The sequence below is a fragment of the Acomys russatus genome, chromosome 14 (assembly GCF_903995435.1).
Source record: "Acomys russatus chromosome 14, mAcoRus1.1, whole genome shotgun sequence".
NCBI lineage: Eukaryota > Metazoa > Chordata > Mammalia > Rodentia > Muridae > Acomys > Acomys russatus.
The window spans coordinates 30,843,529-30,867,061 of record NC_067150.1 but is presented as its reverse complement, the minus strand read 5'-3'; the positions used below and the strand labels follow the sequence as shown (position 1 = coordinate 30,867,061).

Below are 23,533 nucleotides of genomic sequence, written 5' to 3'. Positions count from 1 at the left end.
TCTAGCTGATTTATGGCAAATAATACCTTTGTAGGAGCCCAAATAAAACTTGGGAAATGGTTAAATAAGCCAGGAATAATGTTTGTGGTCCAGTTTCTAAGTGTTGAGAATTTCCAGGCTTCATAGAAGTCCTATATGGGACAATCTGAAATATGGGACCAATTGGGACCCAAAACTTTCTTTGAAGCTTTCCTGGGAGCTTTCCTGTTCTGATAAGGAACAGCAACTGATCTGCTTAGTTCTGGAACATGAAGGATGCAGGATGTCAGTGACCTGCATGCTGAGAGGAATGAATCCTATCAAATCTGATCCAGAGTCAGTGTCCAGTTCTTTTGTCTGAAAACATATAATTTCTCAAAAGCAATACACAGTCATAGAATTACAAATGTATGAGGTGTGTGAGATGCATAAAACAATTAAGACTGATTCTCTGCTCTTTGTATGAGCAGAACAAAGACATCTGCCAATCTTCATTCACGCCATATGAAGAATGGTATCTAATAATAATCCTCCAAGATTCTGTGACCAATAAAAAGCATTGTTTCTGCATAGCCATTCATGTCTCAGCCAGTCTCAGAGCTATTCCCCTGTACTGGGATCACGTACTCTGGTGCCTCACATTTGACCATGTCCCCTGGAGGGGAAGACCTGGTGGCACTCAGAGGAAGGACAGCAGGTTACCAAGAAGAGACTTGATACCCTATGAGCATATACAGGGGGAGGTAATCCCCCTCAGGAACAGTCATAGGGGAGGGGAATAAGGGGAAAAGGGGAGGGAGGGAAGAATGGGAGGATACAAGGGATGGGATAACCATTGAGATGTAACAAGAATAAATTAATAATAAAAAATTTAAAAAATAAATAAATAAAATGCAATATAAGTTACTTGATTGTTCTGCAGTTTGAATTCTTTATGTCATTATTATGGCCCCCTCCCTCGTCATCTTCTGATCTCACCCTTCCTCATCCCCTCTCCCACCCTCCCCTAGTCCTCATAAAAGGGAGCTATCCTCCCCTAATATCTGATCACAGCCCATGAAGTCTTGTCTGTACTACTTGCCACATTTGTACTTATTTTTAAAAGTCGTAATTTAATTGCTACCATTTTTCATTTTTATACTCTTTAGCACATTCCTAATTCCTATTTGCTTAATTGCTGTTCTAATACAGTTTATTCTTTTCTTAAGTCTTATATGTGTGCTTATCTTTCTCTTCAGTATGAAAGCTTTCTTAAGGTACCTCTTACTTTTATGGTCATGAATACTTTGCTTTGAATAACTATCTTTCTGGACATTAGATGTACCAGTGTCGTACGTTATTGATGGCTACATTTTTGTTCTTTTAGTGAACTTCAGTTATGATGGCATTGCATAGAATATTGTTATAAGTTTCTTGTTATATAGCTAGTACAGAATGTTAGTGTTGGGGGATTATAGAGTATAGAAAAATTCAAAATGATGTTCCAAAAGGAATAAAAAAAAATTTTTAAAAAGGGGACAACTTGAAACTCAATGTGTGTTTTCATAAGTCGTTAACAAGAATATACTCTGATCACATTCTTTTCAAACTGTGCCACAAGTTTACTTACAAAAAGTGTACATTTAATAAATTCAAGATAAAGCCACTGGATCTTCATTGTGTTTATTAAGACACAAACTAGTTTTCTATGTCATCCTATATTCCAAGGCTTTTATATTGTTTTAGAGACATGTTTCTTATTAAAAGTGGGAACAAGTGATCCACATGCTCTACTAGTTTAAGTATGTGACATATGTACATATGTGCCAAAGGAAGGTGTCGTGTTCTGCTTTATTATTCTTGGCCGGAGTCATTTGAAGTAGTCTTGCTCACTAAATCTGTAGATGGTTGCTAGATAACAGGATCCAGTGTTTCTCTTCTCTCCACACACTCCAGCTCTTGTGTTATAAGCATATGTGAGACTATCCCTAGATTTACTTTAATGTAAGATCTGAGCTCCATACTCAGACTCTTATGCCTGTGCAGAAAATACTTACAGTAAATGAAAGATAGCTCTATCCCCAGCTCTGACTCTTTCAATAATGTTACTGTTTCCCCTCTTTGAAAAGAAATCAAATAAGAACATCTTAAAGTCAACAACAAAAATCTATCAACTATATCATCTAATTAAACTAAATAATACACAATTTAATTAGTCTTATACATAAAATGTACCATTAAAAATCATTTTCTCAAATGTTTCCTTAAGGAACAGGATCTCAGATCAAAACAAATATTTTTTCTAAAGGTGTAATAAATTTTATTTTTATTTTGAGATTTGTTAGATGACAGATTAGTGAGATACTCCACTCAGTTATATAATTTATAATTATAGATGTGCAGCTCAATTCTGGAGAACTAGAAACTTTGGAATTGCTATTTACATATTTATAAATACTGTCCATTATATGAGAATGGTCAGTATTCTCCAATAGTAGGAAAACTACTAGTGAAAGAAGAACACAAAAAGGTCAGCTGTTTTATGTAAATATAAATGTGGGAGAAAAAATAATCAGTGTTGGCAGCGGCTAACATTAATCACAATGAACAAAATCAGTAACTACATACACTAAACTTCTCAACACTTAAATACAAAGTTATGATATAAATAACAAAATAGTGAATATTATTGTAGTGCAAAGTTGTCTATTTTTTTTATTAGTTATCAGCACAATTATCTTTTGGTCTATTTGCTCAAAGGTGAAAAGATTACGACCTCCTAGTCTAGAAAAGAAATATAATAGTTTGGGCTTGAGAACAAAATTTCTTTCAAGTTACTTGATTTATTCATTTTTGTTCAGATGTTTAAGTGTTCCCAACTGAAACAAGAGGCTTTGTTGACTATAAGTCTACATTGAATCATTACATTTTTATAAGAGTCCAGAGATGAGAGAAGCTTTAGTTGTCACTAAATATTGTGACCTTCAGACATTAATATTTATTTATTAGTAGTAACTCAAACTGAACTTCTTCAGGAAGTCTAGAAGTTTCAATATACTTAAGGCTTTTTTATTTGGATGTGTACAAAAATGGAATACTTTAATTTTTTTCATATTCTTTTTTTAAAATTTTTAGTAATTTATTATTGTTACATCTCAATGGTTATCCCATCCCTTGTATCCTCCCATTCTTCACTCCCTCCCATTTTCCCCTTATTCCCCTCCCCTATGACTGTTCCTGAGGGGGATTTCCTCCCCCTGTATATGCTCATAGGGTATCAAGTCTCTTCTTGATAAGCTGCTGTCCTTCCTCTGAGTGCCACCAGGTCTCCCCCTCCAAGGGACATGGTCAAATATGCGGCACCAGAGTTCATGTGAAAGTCATACTCCACTCTCCACTCAACTGTGGAGAATGTACTGTCCATTGGCTAGATCTGGGTAGGGGTTTAAAGTTTACCGCCTGTATTGTCCTTGACTGGTGCCTTAGTTTGAGCGGGACCCCTGGGCCCACATTAGCCTTCACTTACCAGGAAACTGGGACAGAGGGGAGGACATTCTATTGTGACTCTAGATGAGAGAAACATGGGAGAATAGCAAAGTAGAAGGATCCAGAGGGTCCTAGAAACCTACAAGTAGAATAATTTAATTTTAATGTTTCTTATTTTCTAAATTCCTAAGTTTAGTTTCATTTATTTCTCTTTTATTTTTGATTAAATAACAATTTATGTGTGACATATGCATAATATGGTACATGTGTGGAAGTCAGAGGACTACCTTTGAGAAGCAGGTTTTTTTAATTTAATTTAAATTTATTTCATTAATTTATTCTTGTTACATCTCAATGGTTATCCCATCCCTTGTATCCTCCCATTCTTCACTCCCTCCCATTTTCCCATTATTCCCCTCCCCTATGACTGTTCCTGAGGGGGATTACCTCCCCTTGTATATGCTCATAGGATATCAAGTCTCTTCTTGGTAACCTGCTGTCCTTCCTCTGAGTGCCACCAGAAGCCAAATCCATTCAATGGAAAAAGGATAGTATCTTCAACAAATGGTGCTGGTCTAACTGGAGGTCTATGTGTAAAAAAATGCAACTGGACCCATATTTGTCACCTTGCACAAAACTCAAATCCAAGTGGATTAAAGACCTCAACATAAAACCAGAAACACTAAGTCACTTAGAAGAAAAAGTGGGGAAGAGCCTGGAACATATTGGCACAGGAGACAACTTCCTGAACAGAACACCAATGGCCTAGGCCTTAATGTCAACAATTAATAAATGGGACCTCATGAGGCTGAGAAGCTTCTGTAAGGCAAGAGAATCAGTTTTTTTTTTCCTTTCATCCTATGGGTTCTAGGGATTGTAGATAGGTCATTAGGCTTGGCAGAAGGTGCCTATATCTCACCAGAGAATAATTTATTATTTTTTCATTTCCACTCAAATGTAGTTATTACCTTTTCACATCCAATAAGGCCATTGTGGACTGTAGATTTTCTCACAACTTTGAAAGTGAAAGATAATATGATGTCTCGGGGAACAAGTATGTATTTAAATAAAATGTATTTTCTAAACCCAGTTAAAGAAGGGACACATATATTTTGCTTTTGTGTCAGGCATGAAGGCATGTGTTAGGCTGTTTTCTTTCGTATACTGGTCTTCTTAAATATCAAATACTTTAAAGCATTCTGAACTAATATTTAATATAAAATCTGGCTTTTTGCACAAAACTATCTTAAACCATAACAAAAAGAATCATTAAGCTGTTTTCTAGTGGAAAGTCAATCAACGTTTATAATGATAAATGTGTTAATTATAGGAAAAAAAGAGGCACTCACTTTCAAAAAGGAACTGTGTTATTTCACTTTTCACCTTTACTGGAAGAAAATTAATAAACATTAAGTGTGTCCGAAAGTAAGAAAGAAAGTAAGTATTTTAATAAAATAATTGTTACACGGTAGTTATTAACCTTGGTGCACATTATTATACTATTCAAGTTATAAATATATACAAGAAATATAGTGTGAATTTTGATACAATTATGATTATAGAAATGCAAGAATCTCAATGTTTATCATTTACAAAAGCAGAATCGGAGGTATTTAATGGTCTTTGTGGAACTTTCTCTATTCCTGAGATATTCATTTAAGAAGCTGGATGCTGAAGATTAAAGGTAGTCATTTCTCATTTGTGACTTCAGTATTTTAAAATAAATAGAATCACACACCTGTTTCATTAGCAAAATTTCATCTTGTTATTTGTTTCATCATTTAGTGAATAAATGATGTATCTTTCCTGAGAGGAAAAATATTAATGTGGTAATAAACAGTCAATGGATGAAATTTTATTATTAGACAAGGGTCAATAACAAAAATATGTAATAAATGGGAAAGTGGTAGCTATTAACAAAGTCTGCAAACAAACTACCTAATAGATACACAATAAAAGAGGAAAACATTTCATCTTGTGATATTTTAATAAAATATATGAATTTCCACATAACTACAGATAAATAGGTGTGCTGCTTCTTTCATAATTTCCACTTGCTCAGGGTTTTGCTCACAGCAACTTTAACATCTTTGTTCCTCAAGCTGTAGATTAGGGGGTTCATCATGGGAACCACATTGGTATAAAAGACAGATGAGATTTTTCCTTCATCCATAGACCCAGCTGAGGAAGGTTTAAGATACATAAACGCACCTGAGCCGAAGAACATAGAAACAGCAATTATGTGGGAGCTGCAGGTGCTGAAGGCCTTGGACCTGCCCTCATTGGAGTTGATGTGGAAGATACTGGAGAGGATGAAACCATAAGAGATGAAGATGGTGATGCTGGGCACAATAATGTTGATGCCTACCACAATGAAAACCTCTAGTTCATTGACATAGGTGCTGGTGCAGGAGAGCTGCATCACAGGGAGGATGTCACAGAAGTAGTGGTTGATGGTGTTTTTATCACAGAAGGTCAGTCTCAGCATGCATCCTGTGTGAGCCATGGCACCAGAAAATGCCATCAAGTATGAACCAAGCATTAGGTAGGAACATATTTTAGGGGACATAGCAATGTTATATAAAAGTGGATTACAGATGGCCACATAACGATCATAGGCCATTGACATTAACATGTAACATTCAGATATAACAAAAAATGAGTAAAAATAAAGTTGGGTCATACATCCCATATAAGAGATAATATTTTTATTTAATATGAAGTTCAATAGCATTTTGGGTGTAAACACTGAAGAGTAACAGAGGTCTATCAAAGACAAGTTAAAGAGAAAAAAATACATGGGAGTATGAAGGTGTGAATTCAGTCCAATTAGTATTATCAAACCCAAATTCCCCATCACAGTTACCAGATACATTAAAAGAAACAGGGAAAATAGAGGGAGTTGAAGATTGGGCTGGTCTGTTAAGCCAATGAGGATGAATTCAGTCACAATAGTCCTATTTCCAAAAGCCATCCTTTTCTATTGAAATCTGTAGGCACAAGACAATATGTTATGTTATAAGACAATTTATCCCTTCCCGTATATATTTCTTGCCATCAATACATATTTATGTGAACATTTCAAGTCTACCTCAGTCTCAACCTGTAGAATCTGCTTTTCTCATGACACTGAGTGGCATAGAGTCTCTCTTATTACAGTCTCCCCAAGCTGAACAGTCAATGCCCCTCAGCTATTTAATTAATGGAAGAAAGCTGGGTCATTTCATGAATTCATAACTAATAACAAACATTAAATATAAGGAATGTGGAAGACGGCTGAAACAACTTTTACCTCATTATTTATTACTTTACTTGCTTTCTGGGAAAAATAGCAACAGAAGCTTTAACAATCAATATTTTCTCTATTTCAGATTAGGCCGTGGTGGAAAGGGAATAAAACCTTTTTCCATGAGCAAGGATTATGACTACAGGCAAGGTCCCTATGCCACAGAATCAAAGTTCTAAATCAACTTATTAAATTTCTGTACTTGGATAAGGAATGTATTTATACCGTATTTTTAAACATCTCTATTTTCTTTCAGAAATATATTTATATCAGCTTTACTTATATCTCAGGGTTTAATAAATGGGAAAGAAATCAACATGTCTTATATCACTGAACTTCTGTCATAAACAAAGACATTAAAGGTCCATAGAGTTCACAAACTCACCCTTGTTGAGGCAGAAAACATCGATGTGTTCTTATTCTTCATGAAATGAAAATTTCAGGATTTTTTATTTAGGAGGATATTGTTGTTGCAAAGACTTAATTACCAAAGTGTCTCAGAAATATTTGTGAACTGTAGGTTACACTTTCTGATTATGATTTCCACTACTTATTCATAACATAGAAAAACTCTTCACATTGGTCTATTTGTAACTTTAGGATATGGAGAAGATTCAATGTGAGTATACTAATATTAAATAACATACTAGGCTTTAAATAAATGAAAGCTTGTTTGTTGCCTTCCCTTGAGAACAGACCTTCAGTGTAAGAAGGGAGTAGGAGGGTTTTATTCATACCCTGGACCAAGATTTATCTTTAATTCCTAAGAGACCCACAATTTTACTGAAGTTTTCATTCACCCTTGGGCTTGTACAAGTCCCAAGACTAGTCCCAAAACAAGATCCCATCTCCACATTGTATTTATATCCAAATAGGAATACATTAAATTATCTCTTTTCCTTCCACATACTAAATAGAAATGTTCCACACGTTTTCATTCTATTTTTACTACTTCCTTTGTCTGGAAATATTTCAATTATTGCAGTTGCTCAGTTCAATAGTCTCTAATGAAATATTTTATTTCATAAACTTTCCCCTTCCAAAGTTTTTACTTTTATAATAATTATAAATTGCAACCTAAGACCCCTTCTAAGAATTCAATATAATTAATTCTATCAGTTAAACTTCCTTTGCTTTCTGTTTACAATTTATCAAGTTGCTGTGACAGCAAAATGAAACATTGTGGGTAAATTGGTAATGATACAATGTCTGGCTATTATTCCTGGCTACCCACCCTAACCAGACAAAGGAACCTATTTATTTCTTTTTGTTTCATTTTTATTGTCATTTTTTAATTTGTCATTTATTTGTTTACTCATTTTGCATCCTGGTTATAGTCATACCACCCTGAATGTGTCCAATCTCTTCTGATCTCAGAAGCTAAACAGGGTCAGGCCTGGATAGTACTTGGATAGGAGAAAGAACATATTTCTACAGAATACACTTTAGGTACAGGACATAGAGAAATTAAAGGAACAAAGATCTCCTCTCATCTCCTCCTCCTCCTCCTCCTCCTCCTTTTCCTCCTCCTCCTCCTCCTCCTCCTCCTCTTCCTTCTTTCTCCCCCCTCTCCTTTTGTGTATGTGTCTCTGTCTCTTTCTGTGTGTCTCTCTTTCTGTCTCTGTCTCTGTCTCTCTCTGTCTCTCTGTCTCTCTGTCTCTGTCTCTCTCTCTCTGTGTGTGTGTGTGTGTGTGTGTGTGTGTGTGTGTGTGTGTGTGTGTGTGTGTTTCTCCTCCCTGGGATTCATAGTTCAAGAAAGTAGTATGAAGGATGATAGGTCTAAAAAGACATTAATGATATTATCTACTAATAAACACTGCATACAACAATGCCAACCTGCAACTCAAAATGTCCCCATTGATGCATTAAGGGAAATACTGTTTAGGTTATAGACAACTATTCACTTTATTGGATTTCTGTCCTATTTCACAGGCAATATATTTTATCTTGTACTGTACCCATAGCTCTAAACTCATGGGTAGGATAGTTATAATCTTAGGGGAAACATGTTATTGATTTTAATAAAATGATCATGTTTACAAATGGCCTTCTAAATATTTATATTTATGTTCATAAATATAAATTTTTACTAGTCTCAAGATTGGTTAAAGAAGGTTTATACTACAGAGGGCGGGTTAATGAAGAAACTCAACTGCTCGAAGTGCTAAGAACAAATGACTATGAATGTTTAGCCTTGGAGAAGATATCAGCATCAACACTAATCCTCCATATAAAACTCAGGAAACACTACAAAAGAGAGATGAAAAGAATCTGAGAGCCTGAAGAAAAAGCAGGAAGTTATGAAATGCTGCCTTCAGAACATGTGGGCATACTACCATAACTACATGAACAGAGAAAACTTACTCTTCTTCCCTTAGCAGTGATCAGTTGTCAATAGCTCCTTAGGTTGAGGTGGACTGAATGAACCCCTTTATTATCCATGAAATTCTGAGACTATTGACCTTGTATAGATCCTATGTAGGAAGCCACAGTTACTTTATTTCATTTAGTGTTATATCTATGTCAGTAACAGGAAACACACTTTTAAATCAGTCCTCTGTGAACTTTGGTTCTTGCAATCCCTCCACTTTCTCTTCCAGGATAGTCTCTTGTGCTTGCGGGCAAGGCTCTGATATAGATGTCACATTTGGTAGTTTGTATCTACAGACATTTTTCTCTACACTTTGATAAGTTGTGGGTCCTTCTAATAGCTATGGTCTACATCACACACACACACACACACACACACACACACACACACACAAAGCATCTTTAATAAGCATGGATAATTTTACTAATATATTAGTATAGAGATAACTATTCAAAAGACACTTTGAGACTATGTCAATTTAGAAATAATAATAATAATAATAATAATAATAATAATAATAATAATAATAATAATAATAATAAAGAATAGGTTTTACCCTATGTCTTATGAACTCTCTAATTCACACAACAATTCTTGGCCAGATTTAGAGTACAAGCCATCGGTTTCCTTCCATGGAGCGGGCCTTGAATCCAATCAGAAAGTAGTTGGTTAATTACATAACTAAGACCATTAATGAATCCATGAATATCTGAGTCATTCCTCTCTTCCTTCTTTCCTGTGCCCTAAGCTAATATTCCCTTACTCTTTAAAACTATTTACTCTCCATTATTCTTTTCCTCTTCATAATACCTGTTCTTTCCTATTCCACCTTTCCTAAGAGTCCCCATGATTCCCCAAATTAATATACAAATATAAATTTTCAGCCTCCAATACCTTACTCTGTACTTTTTAAAATTCCATACAGTTACTTTCAAACTTCATAATTTTATTTTTCTTTATAGATGGATAATTTTCATTGTTTCTATGGACTAACGTAGATATTTTAGTTCATTTAATAATAAAGCATCACTGAACATGGATGTGCCAATGTCTTTATAGTAGGAATAGATGCTGTAGGATTTATGTCCAGGAGTGGTACAGCTGGTTAACAAGATGGATTTCTTTCTGGTTTTCTGAGTAAACTGTATGCTGATTTCCAAATTAAGTTTCCATTTCAACCAGAAATGTATAAAGTTTTTCCTATTTTTTCACATCCCTATCAGCATTTATTATCATTAATGTCTATGTTGATGGGCATGTAGACTTGAATGAAAAAGTCTTCAAGTACTTTCAAACTGTGTTTCCCTTATGGCTAAGAAATTTGACCACTTTTTCAAGTAAAATATGATCACTTAAATTGTCCTCCCACTGGCTTGTGTATTCAGACATTTGGTCCCTGCTTAATGATGCTGTTTGGGGAGGCCACGATGTCTTTAAGAGGTGTAATTTTGCTAGGAAAAAAATATGTCATTGAATGCTGGAGGGCTTTGAAAAAGTGTAGCTTTTCTTGTTCTCTCTTTGATGTCTGCAGGTGGAGGGAAATGTGACAAACTGGCTCCCTTCCCAGGTTTTGGCTTCCTGCTGTCATGGCTCTTCTGGATTCTTCCTCTTGAACCATAAACAATATAAACTCTTTGTCATGACTATTATTGTTGTCAACTTGACTACATCTGGAATGAACTACATTCCAGAGATGGAGGGCACATCTGTGAGAGATTATTTTTGCTTGATTTGAAGTAGGAAAATCCACTTCTAGTCCAAGCCTTTGAGGCAGAAAGGAACATGCCTTTGATTTGGATCTTGGGGCAGAAAGATACATCTTTAATCTGCACCACACATTCTGCTGGAAGCTGTTAGAGGACTTTTATTCCAGCAACAAGGCTAGGTCTCTGTGTTGGATGGAATGTAGGCACACTCTGGATTTCAGTAAAATCTAGCTGGGATACAGACATGCCCTTAGTACACACCTTTAATTCCAAACAATGTTGGTAAAGTTAGATCATAGAAAGAAGCAGACATGTGTGAAATTTACCTCTAATTGAGTAACAAAGAAAACGACAAACCAGAGAAGGATTTGACAGACTAAGATATTCCCGACTCTCAACAGAGGCTGAAGAGAGGCAAATGAAGGGAGATGGAGGTGGGGGGAGATAGTTTTACTGGGAGAGATTAACAGAGACAGGTTGAAGAGAGACGAAGCTAGACATAGTTGAAGACAGAAGAAGTCAGAGAATGAGAAGGAGCCAGAAGATTAGAGCATATTGCCATATCAACTATTGGAGTCTTTATATATGGGGGGGGGAGAGAGACAGAGAGACATAGAGGGGGGGATAGAAGGACTGAGATAGAGACAAAGAGCCAGAGATCCATTCTATACATTGCTTTACTCTGAAGTACCATGAATAACACACTCTCCCTTCCATAAGTTGCCTTTGGTCATGGTATTTTATCATATCAACAAAACGTAATTAATACAGATGATGATGTTCAACAATTTTTCAACTTTTTCTTAGCTATCTCTAATACATTTATTAAGAACTCTAGTGTAGTTTAATAATCTATTTTTATTTGGGTTGATATTTTTTCTTTATTTAGTTTTTTTTTTCAGTTCCTTGCATATTTTAATTGTTTAGCTTTTGTCCTGTGTACATCTAGAAAATATTTTCTCCAATTATGTGATTAGTCCTGGTCAAACTCTGAGTGACAAACACAAATCACACACACACACACACACACTCACACACACACAAATGACATAGAAAAAGAGGAGCGCCTTCACAGGCATGCAAAACAAGTGAGAAGAGCTAGAGTGACATAAGAATACACAAAAAAGATAATACGTGTATATGAAAATATGAATGAAAAATCAAATTTAAACACTAAAAATCTGCCAGTAGGAAGAAGAGGAAAGAAAGACGTTTTATACATTGCTCTTCCTGGAGATGTGAAGTTGCTGGTATAAATCTTTCAGTAGAGCAAGGAGCTACAAAAGATATTAGGGTTAGAGCATCTTATGGTGCATAAAAACTTTTTTTTCAATTCCTAGCTCACAGTCATCTATAATGAGATCTAGTGCCCTCTTCTGTCATGCAGGCATACATGCAGGCAGAGCATTGTATACATAATAAATAAATAAATCGTTTTAAAAAGTCAATAAAATAATTTCTATTGTTATTCTGCTATACTCAAAGATCAGTGCCTAGCCCATCTGTCATCAGAGAGGCTTCCTCCCTCAACTAATGAAAGTGGATACAGAGACCCTCAGCCAAACATTAAGTGGAGTGAGAATCCAAACTGGAGAACTCTATTGGGTCCCTTCTAGCACCAGCACTACTGTCTCGGCAGCAGTTAGGGGTGTGGGGTGAGGAGCAGTAAGATACCTGCTTTCTATTGATTTTCTAGGGAACAACTCACTGAATCACCAAATTGCATTCCAATAAAATTATCTCTTGGTCTTTGATCTATGTTCTTCTTTTTCCTTTTATTAAAAGTAGATTTTTTCCCTCATATAATATATCCTGATTATAGTCTTCTCTCCCTCTCCTCCCAGTTCCTCCCCCATCACCCCTTCCATCTCATTAGAAACCAAATAGCCTTCTAAGGGATAATAATAAAAATAAAATAAAATAAAATTGAACAAACTAGAATTGGATAAAACAAACAACCAGAACCAAAAGAGCCCAAGATAATGCACAAGAAAGAGAAACTCACTTGTTTATAGACTCAGGAATTCCATAAAAGCATTAAATTGGAAGCCGTAATATATATATATATATATATATATATATATATATATATATATATATATATATATATGCATATATATGCATATATATATATGCATATATATATATATATATATATATATATATATATGCATATATATATGCATATATATATATATATGCAAAGGACCTGTAAAGGAAAAAGACAGAAGACAAAATAAAAATGAGAAAAAAATTTTAAACAGGAGCAGTCCCAACATGACAGTAGGAGACGAGGAACCTCCAAAGTTTGTTTTCTATTGGCCATCTATTGTAGCTTTACCCATAAGAGTAGTTTGTTTCCCCAATGAAATGCCCTTGAAGGTAACTAAGTGTTTAATTGCAAGTGGTTATCAATTGGGGATTGCTGCTGGGTTAGGGATGGAAGCATGTGTTCACTCAAGGACATCACCTGGTGCAGGCACATGCAGGCCCTGTCCGTACTGCCTCAGTCTCTGTGAGTTCATATTGCATTGACCATGTTGATTTAGCAAGAATTGTTTCATTGGTGGTCTCCCTTCCATCTGGATCTTATACTATTTCTACTCCCTCTTTCACTGGGTTCCTTGAGCCCTGAGAGGAGAAATTTATGGTGACATATAATTAGGACTGATTGTTCCAAGGTCTCTCATTCTCTGCAGAATGTCTGGCTGTGGGTCTCCGTACTTCTTCCCATCCTCTACTCTAAGGGATAATAATAAAAATAAAATAAAACAAAATTGAACAAACTAGAATTGGGTAAAACAAACACCAGAACCAAAAGAGCCCAAGAGAATGCACAAGAAAGAGAAACTTTCTTTCTACTGTAGGAAGCTTCTCTGATGAGAAGTTTAGACAAAGCCATCCAGTTAGGAGAAAATATCCAAGGCAAGCAATGTAATCAGAGACAGGCCCTTTCCTACTGTTAGGAGTCTAACATGAAGACCAAGCTGCACAACTGTTAATCTAGCTATGATAATTGAGCATTTGCTGGGTATAGTAGTCTGGGTTGATATCTATGATATTTTAGGGTTTGCAAGACATCTGCCCAGACCCTTCTGGCCCATAGAGTCTCTGGTAAGATGTCAGATGTACTGCCTGTATTGTCCTTGGCTGATGCCTTAGTTTGAGTGGGACCCCTTGGGCCCAAATCTGCCTATCATAATGTTCTACTTGTAGGTTTCTAGGACCCTCTGGATCCTTCTACTTTGCTATTCTCCCGTGCTTCTCTCATCTAGAGTCCCAATAGGATGTCCTCCCCTCTGTCCCAGTTTCCTGGTAAGTGAAGGCTTTCATGGGACATGCTCCTTGGGCTAGTATGCAGATATAAGTGAGTATATACCATTTGAGTCTTTCTGCTTCTGAGTTAACTCACTCATTATGATCATTTCTAGCTTAATCCAATACAGGTGGTAAACTTTAAACCCCTACCCAGATCTAGCCAATGGTCAGAACAGTCTCCACACTTGAGTGGAGAGTGGGGTATGACTTTCTCACATACTCTGGTGCCTCACATTGGACCATGTCCCCTGGAGGGGGAGACCTGGTGGCACTCAGAGGAAGGACAGCAGGTTACCAAGAAGAGACTTGACACCCTATGAGCATATACAGGGGGAGGTAATCCCCCTCAGGAACAGTCATAGGGAAGGGGAATAAGGGGAAAATGGGAGGGAGTGAAGAATGGGAGAATACAAGGGATGGAATAACCATTGAGATGTAACAAGAATAAATTAATTTTAAAAAGAAGTAGAAAAAAAAAAGATGTCATATGTAATTCTGTTTGTCTGCCTTTATATGTTACCTGGCCTTTTTCCCTTGTAAGTTTAAATATTCTTTTGTTCTGTAATTTAGTGTTTTGACTATTATGTGGCAGGAAAATTTCCTTTTCTGGACAGTCTAACTGGTGTTGTGTATGCTTCTTGTATGTTTATAGGCATCTCTTTCTTTAGCTTGGAGAAATTTTTTTCTATGATTTTGTTGAAAATATTTTCTGTTCCTTGCACCTGGGAGTTTTCTCTTTCTTCTATTCCTATTATTCATAGATTGGGTCTTTTCATAGAATCCCAGATTTCCTGGATGTTTTGTATCAGGCAATTTTTAGCTTTACCATGTTTCTTTGACTAATGTATCATTTGCTTCAACTGTATCTTCTATACCTGAGATTCTCCCTTCTATCTCCAGGATTCTGTTGGAGATACTTGTGTCTGTTATTCCTGTTCTTTTCCCTAGGTTTTCCATCTCAAGGAATCCTTCACCTTATGCTTTCTTTATTGCTTCTTCTATTTTCAGGTCCTTCACATTTTAAATTGTGTTTTCCTATTTTTCTTTAAGAGATTTACTCATATCTTCTTTAAATGTCCCAAATCTTCATAAGACTGGATTTAAGTTCATTTTTTGTGTTCCTCAGCGGTGTTAAGATATCTTGGGATTGCAGTAGAATGATACTTGGGTTCTGGTGTTGACATATTGCCAAGGGTCTTGTTATTTTTGTTCTTGTGCTGCCCTTTAGCTATCTGGACCTTTGTTCAAATAGGCCACATCTGTTGTAAAGAGTGTTGAAGATCAGACTCAATGGGTCAGGGTATACTGAGATGGAGCATAGAGTTGGGCATTGATCATCACTCAGCAGACCTTTTTCTGAGGGAACAAAGCTTGACTCACTAAGACCAGAAAAAATGCTACCTGGGGCCAATGAGAAACAATCTGGGGACATGAGTAACTCTCTGGGGCCAGAAAGAAAAGGGGGAAAAGAGTCACACACACATACATATAGTTAAGGCTTCAAAAAGCTCCAACAAATTCACCCATACACATACATGCATGCATGCATACATACATATGTACACACATACGTACATATATCATACTTACCCACATATTTGTTAGATAGAACAAAACTCCAACCAACTTCACATATATACATATATATATGCATGTATACATAAACATACATATATACATACATGCATGCATACATACACACATATAGACATATATAGACATATATAGATATATGCATATTGGGCAGATGGAGCAAAGCTCCAAGCATTTTTTCTCTCTCACAGCTTCTATCTCCCAGCAAAATCTTTCAGGCAGTATAAATATCACAATATAGTTACATTTCTGTTTCTCTTTAAGTGCATGATTACAATGACTATACGTAGAAAAACATGTTCCCCAATGCATTCACATGTTCAAATGTTTCATGTATTACAGGTGAGAAACAAATTAAAAAACAAATTATTACCAATGCATTCATATGTTCAAATGTTTCATGTATTACAGGTGAGAAACAAATGTAAAAAACAAATTATTCCCAAGAACCCACATACATTTGTAAACGTGGTTTAGGTTAGCAAAGTGTAAGGAAGGAAGGTAATTTTCTCAACTGCAATTTTCAGTTACAAAGAAAGGATCAATTATTTCATTATTTATCTTATAAATTAAAAATTATAAAATCTTTAAAAATCCCTAATTTAAACTATTATATTAAAAGCTCATTCCTATGTTACATCCTCAGGATTCACATCTACCCATTAACATTTTTTATTAAATCTTATTAGGAAGCTGAGGGCATGTATAGGTACATGAAATTAATCATCACCTTGATCACTTTAAAAAGAGGGCATATCAGCCATTACTAGTCAGGCTGCTATAGTTCCTATTTCCTGACATTAAAAAGAAAGAAAGAAAGAAAGAAAGAAAGAAAGAAAGAAAGAAAGAAAGAAAGAAAGAAAACCAGAAAGAAAGAAAGAAATTCCTAGATCAACTCTCAAGAGAATGCCTTTCTGAACTTCAATTTGTCCCCTATGATTTTCTAAATCAAACCCAGTAGCCAAAACATATTAACCTAACTTTACTAACCATCTACATCTCCAAATTTTTTCCTAGGGGTGTGGACATTACTAACAATCCACATCTCTAAGTCCATTCTGAGGATGGTGCATAGCTCATTAATCTGCTCCAGCAGCAATGCTTGAAAAGATGAGTCACTATTACTGTAAGTGCCAATGAGGGCTGAAAGCCCTCTTGTAGTTTTCACACAACTCATAGATTATGAGACATGTGATGACTATGAAGACAACAAACAGAGAGATTTCCCATAACAGCATTGAGTCATCAGGACACATAGTCCTCAGAATTCTGCCTCACATGTTTGTGCTAATAGCGGGCTACATTCCATGAGTTCTAAAGCTCTTCCTCATGCACTGTCTCCAAGAAAAGAAAGATCTTTATTCTTCATGATTTCTAATTTAGTAGCAGGATTTCTTCACAATTATGTGTATATTATTCTCTAGGGAAATGTTTAACCAGAGTAATGACCTACAAAAATGCTCTAACCCCGTTTTATATGGCTAAACATGAAAGAACTAGGTATAGAGTGTTATATGAACTTAACTGGAACTGTAAAATATAACTGTAATTATATTTGATAACAACTATGGCAACATTAAATATCAGCTCTAGTTGATATACAACAGTTAATAGAAAAGCCATGGGAATACCAGTGAAATTAATACCAGCTGTCAGAAGACTGGGCCTGATAGTGCTTTGGGAGTACTTTGCTAGAGTCTGCCCAAACCATGAGCCTGGGGTAAGGAAGTGTAGCCACAGAAGCAATGGTCAACAGCAAAGTATATGGGTGGCTTTCATGAACCAAAAGGCAGGTCTTAGTAACACTGAAATCCCATGCAGTTCCAGCTTTCTTAATTGGGATTTAAAAAAAAAAACACTGAAAAGCCATCTTAGGACTAACCAGCCTATCCAGGTCACTCTTATATTGGTCCACCGCAAATATATATATATATTGCCAGCACAGCTCATGACTCCTCGAGTAAATTCTAGATGGACCTGAGTAAGACCAGCCAACAAGTCCCTCCTCCAGAAATAAAACAAACATACTTAAATATAAAGCTTAAAGGCTTGAGATGATCCACAGTAGTGTAATATGCTTGCCTAGTGCATGTGATTCCTCAAGTTCTATGCCCAGCACTGCAAATGAATAACGATGTTAATAATAACACATGCTTGAGGGGATGGGAAGATGGCTCCATGATTAAGGGCTTTTCCTGCTCTACAGAGAACATTCATTTGGTTCCCAATCCCCATCTATTGTTTTAGATCAGACTCTGAATAGCAGGTGTACGCACTCCACCTCACAGGCATGGCTGTGCATTCCACCCTGATAGTAGCTTTACCCATGTGTTCCTTATCCATGAGTTGAAACATTTTTCTGGGTTTACTTTATAGATCTGGAAACCCTGCTGATAAAATGGCTAAGACAATCTACAAAGGGGTCAAACTGAAGCTGAAACATTGTCTACCATGTATGGAACTATCCTGGTGCAAATCACTGCACAGAAGGTTGAGGACTGTTTTGAGGAAGAGGTGCGCTCCACCCATTCTGCAAGACATTTAGCCTACTGATAGTATTTTCAAGGATCATTAGTGAAAGAGGACATGAGAAAACCATTTTTAGAGTAATGCTAAGTCCAGAAGATCAATAGTTCTATCTAACAAGTATTTCTGAGTTAAAGCCAAGAATATTAATACAGAAACAAGTAATAGGCTGGTGTAAATTAAAAACTAAATCTCAAATATTTAGAATTCCCCAACACCTGAAATAGACAACAAATGCAAATGCTGACTTTAAAGCTTGAAAATTGCAAAATAGCAAATATCTTATCTCAAGTTATTTTTTAAGCTACTATGGGTACTTGGTACTTCAAATAAAGGATTACAAAAATAGTATCTTTCCCATTAAAAATATATAATTCTCTATTATTTAAAAAAGACGTTGTCTTAGTCATGTGTTGGTGTTGCAGGCCACAATCCCAGCACTCAGGAGGCTGAGGCAGTGGGTCTTTGTGAATTCAATACCAGTCTGGTCTACGAATGGACTACTAGGATGACCAGAGCTATACAGAGAAATCATGTCTCAAAAACCAAAGGACAAATATTAAAACAAAAAGATATTGTCTTAATTTGATCACCAATAGTTTAATCATAAAACAAACAAACAAACAAAACTTTATCTGCTGCCTGTCCATCATAATTCTGCAACTTAAATATGAAAACAGTAGCCATCCTCCAACCAGACACGACTCCTAGTAGAGGAAAGGAAACACCAACCCACTCACAAATATTTCAACTCAAAATTTACCCTGGATACAAGATATGCAGGTATAAAGAATGAGCAGAAACAATGTCTTTAGTCATCAGAGAAATGCAAATCAAACCGATTCTGAGATTTCATTTACACTCATCAGAATGGCTAAGATCAAAAATTCAAGTGACACTCCATGCTGGTGAGTATGTGGAGAAAGAGGAACACTCCTTCATTGCTGGTGGCAATGCAAGCTAGTACAATCACTTTGGAAATCTATCTGGTGCTATCTCAGAAAAATGGGAATAAGGTTTCCTCAAGACCCAGCTATTCCACTCCTTGGAATATACCCAGAGGATGCTCCAGCACACAACAGAGACATGTGCTCAACCATGTTCATAGCAGCCTTATTCATCATAGACAGAACCTGGAAACAGCCTAAATGTCCATCAGTGAAGAATGGATGAAAACAAAACAAAACAAAACTGTGGTACATTTACACTATGGAATACTACTCAGCTATTAAAAACAAGGAATTCCCGAAATTTGTGGACAAATAGATTGAACTAGAAATGATCATAATGAGTGAGTTAACCCAGAAGCAGAAAGAATCAAATGGTATATACTCATTTATATTTGGACACTAGACCAAGGGCATGCCACATGAAAGTCTTCACTTATCAGCAAAGTCGGACAGAGGGGAGGACATCCTATTGGGACCCTAGGTAAGAAAAGCATGGGAGAATGGGGAAATAGAAGGATCCAGAAGGTTCTAGAAACCTACAAGAAGATCATTATGACAGGCAGATCTGGGCCCACGGATCCTGCTCAAACTATGGCATCAGGAAAGGACTATATGTGCAGTAAACACAAACCCAGACCCAGATCTAGCCAATGGACAGGACATTCTCCACAGTTGAGTGGAGATTGGGGACTGAATTTCACACGAACTCTGGTGTCCCATATTTGACCACTTCCCCTGGATGGGGAGACCTGGTGGCACTCAGAGGAAGGATGGCAGGCTACCAAGAAAAGACTTGATACCCTATGAGCATATACAGGGGGAGGAGGTCCCCCTCAGTTATAGTCATAGGGGAGGGGAGTAGGGGGAAAGTGGGAGGGAGTAAGGAATTGGAGGATACAAGGGATGGGAAAACTATTTAGATGTAATATGAATGAATTTAAAAACAAAAAGAAAAGGGAAAAAATGAGCAGAGATTAAGTGAATGTCCAACTAATACCTGGCCATACAGGCAATAGAGCCAACCCCTGACACTTTTAAAGACACTTTGCTATGCATGCATAGCTTTCCTATGAGGTGGATCAAAACAGATACTGAGACTCACAGCCAAAAACTGAGAGGAATGCAGAGAGTAGTGTGAAAGAGGGGAAGGAAGGATGGAAGGACACAGAGGGAATAGAAGCTCCACAAGAAGACCAACAGTGCCAACTAACCTGGGCTCAGGGCAGCTTGCAGAGATGGAAACACTAAAGACCATGTATGGACTGGAACTAGGCACTCTGTACATATGTACTGATGGGCAGCTTGGCCATCAAGTGGCTCCCTAGTGAGGAGAGTAGGGTTGTCTCTGGCATGGACTTTTCTTGCATGCCTTTTGATCACTTTCTCTTGGAGGGGTTTCTCTTGCCAGGCAACCACGGCAGAGGATGTGCTGAGTCTTGATGCAACTTGATGTGCTGGGATGGGCAAGTGTGGGGGCCTCCCCTCTTCCGTGGGTAGAGGAGACGAAATATGTGAAAGAGGGAAGGAGGGTGGTAATGGGAAGAGAGAAGGGATGAGGCTACAATTGTGAGTAAATTAATTAATTTAAAAAAGAACACATTAAAAAAAATCCAACCAATTCAGGAATGATTGGTCTTCAGGCCTCTGTGCATTTATCGTTGCTATTAAATAACAAGCCTTTATTCTGTCAAGAGAAAAATCATCACTAAGATATTTCTAGGAATTTTCAGGAAAAATGGAGACACAGGGAAAGCTATTTTCCTAACTTCCACAGACTAAAATCTATCTTTCTATCTAGAGTCTCCATTCCACTTTCAGTTCTCTTGCCATGGCTATCTTTACATTGCTTGATTCTCTACAAGTCCAGCCAATGTCCATCTCCCAATATAAGAATCTCCATTACCTGAAGCTCTGCTGATGTCCAGTTACTAGGGATTGTTATTGACATTCATAAGTGACATTCATAAACTCTGGGGAAGGGTGATTTCCAAATTCATCTTAAACTTTTTCTGCAATGAGAGGCTTTAAATGCCTAGCCTCTTTATTCCTGGTCTAAAACCTCTTATTTCATGTTATTTTTCTACCCTTTATTTTATTCCCTGATACTGTAGAACAACACTCAGATATTTTTATTTATAATATTATCGATAAACTGTACTCCCCATCCGAAATGTTTTGCCTGCTCCTACAAAAACAATAATCTACAACAAAATGAAAATGATAATCAACTGAGAAAAAAATGCATATACCACACAGAAACAAATCATAATCAAATCTAAAATGGGCCTATTGCAAAATAGCGGCAATTTCTCAAATAAATAATAACATGAATTCAGAATACATATTTATTATGGCATTTGACTTAAAAATGGGTGGAAAGAAGACTTTAATCTGTTGGACTATTAGTAAATCAGTGGCCTCTCTCGGCATAAGTATCCAGTACACACAGTAAGTGAATGTTACCAACTTAGATGAGTAGATTAAGAGTTTATTCATACTACAATGGAGAACACATAAAAAGGAGGTGAGGCATTATTCTGGCTTGCATACCCAAAGAAACACTATGAGTGAATATGAAAAAAACTTACAGCCAATGACAAAAGATCAGATTTGTGTTATTCCACTTGACCAATGCAGAACCATGCTCTTTTCCTGGAAACAAACAAACAAACAAAAAACAAAAACAAAAAAAAAAGTCGATAATAAAAATGGAAAATAAAAAGTGTCATTTGTGACATTAGGCTCAATTAAACACAGGGAAACAATCATGAGGAATCATGGAAATGGTAAGGAAAAGAAAAAGATTTACATAAATATTTAAAAAATATTTTAAATGATTCAAAATTCTTCTTAGCATATGAAAGAAATAAGGACTGTATTATTCAAGTTACAATGCATATATACTCCAACACATTCTGTGATAAAATTTAAACACTAAAGTTTAAAAGTAGAAAAATGCCTAGGGAGAATAAAATAGAGTGAAAGATCACCATGAAAAACATTTGAACTAACTACAACTTATCAGCATGTCATGTAGTCGCAGGCAGATCCATGCTGTCTCCATTCAAAATTTCCATTTACTCAGAGTTTTTCTTAGGGCTATTTTTACATCTTTATTTCTCAAACTGTAGATTAATGGATTCATCATGGGAACCACATTAGTATAAAAGACAGAAGAGGTTTTTCCTTGGCCCATAGATGAAGAAGAAGATGGTTTGAGATACATAAATGCACCTGATCCAAAGAACAGAGAAACAGCAATTATATGAGAACTGCAGGTGCTGAAGGCCTTGGACCTGCCTTCAGCAGAATTGATGTGGAAGATGCTGGAGAGGATGAAACCATAAGAGATGAAGATGGTGATGCTAGGCACAATGATGTTGATGCCTACCACAATGAAAACTACAATCTCATTGACATAGGTGCTGGTGCAGGAGAGCTGCATCACAGGGAGGATGTCACAGAAGTAGTGGTTGATGGTGTTTTCATCACAGAAAGTCAGTCTCAGCATGCATCCTGTGTGAGCCATGGCACCAGAAAATGCCATCATGTATGAGCCAAGCATAAGGTTCAAACATAGTTTAGGAGACATGATAATGTTATACAAGAGTGGATTACAGATGGCCACATAGCGATCATAAGCCATTGAGGTCAACACGTAGCACTCAGAAATGACAAAAAAACAAAAGAAATAAAGCTGTGTCAAGCATCCCATATAAGAAATGACATTCTTGCTTAATATAAAGTTCATCAGCATTTTAGGAGTGAACACAGTAGAATAGCAGAGGTCTGTGAAGGACAGGTTAAAGAGGAAAAAGTACATTGGGGTGTGAAGATGTGAATTCAGTGCAATAAGGATTATCAAACACAAATTTCCAAACACAGTTACAATATACATTATTAGAAACACAAAGAACAAGGGTATTTGGAGTTCAGGCTGGTTTGTTAATCCTACCAGAAGGAATTCAGTCACCCAAGACACATTTCCAGAGGCCACCATTCTTCAAGGGAATCTGCAGACACAGGAAAATGATTTCTTCAGGAAATGACAATGTCTTTCTGTCATTGTTCCTTCCCCACCAGTGGTGGATTGAGTATGTGTGAGACTAGCCCCACCTGAGCACTTAAGTCAAATTGTAAAAAGCATAACCAATTATCTCATATTGGGAATGACGATGATAAAAAAATGTGAATATGTTTTCTAGAAAAAAAATTGTAAATGAGAATAGATGAGGACTGAAATATTATTCTGTAATTTTACTTATTCTGTTACCAGAGTCCCCTCCATCTGAATAAAACTGAAGGTTGAGGTCTTGGCTAAAAAATGGAGGCCATAGAT

At 36.4% G+C, this 23,533-nt stretch overlaps 2 protein-coding genes across 2 annotated transcripts; both read right to left on the bottom strand.

Annotated features, from left to right (window-relative positions):
- Positions 1 to 5,485: 5,485 nt before the first annotated feature.
- On the bottom strand, positions 5,486 to 6,418 carry LOC127198009 (olfactory receptor 8B3-like). Its single transcript, XM_051155814.1, has one exon. The coding sequence runs from the start codon at positions 6,416 to 6,418 to the stop codon at positions 5,486 to 5,488; it is 933 nt and encodes a 310-aa protein (XP_051011771.1).
- Positions 6,419 to 22,258: 15,840 nt separating this feature from the next.
- LOC127198008 (olfactory receptor 8B3-like) lies at positions 22,259 to 23,194 on the bottom strand. Its single transcript, XM_051155813.1, has one exon. It carries the CDS (start codon positions 23,192 to 23,194, stop codon positions 22,259 to 22,261), a length of 936 nt encoding a protein of 311 aa, XP_051011770.1.
- Positions 23,195 to 23,533: the final 339 nt, after the last annotated feature.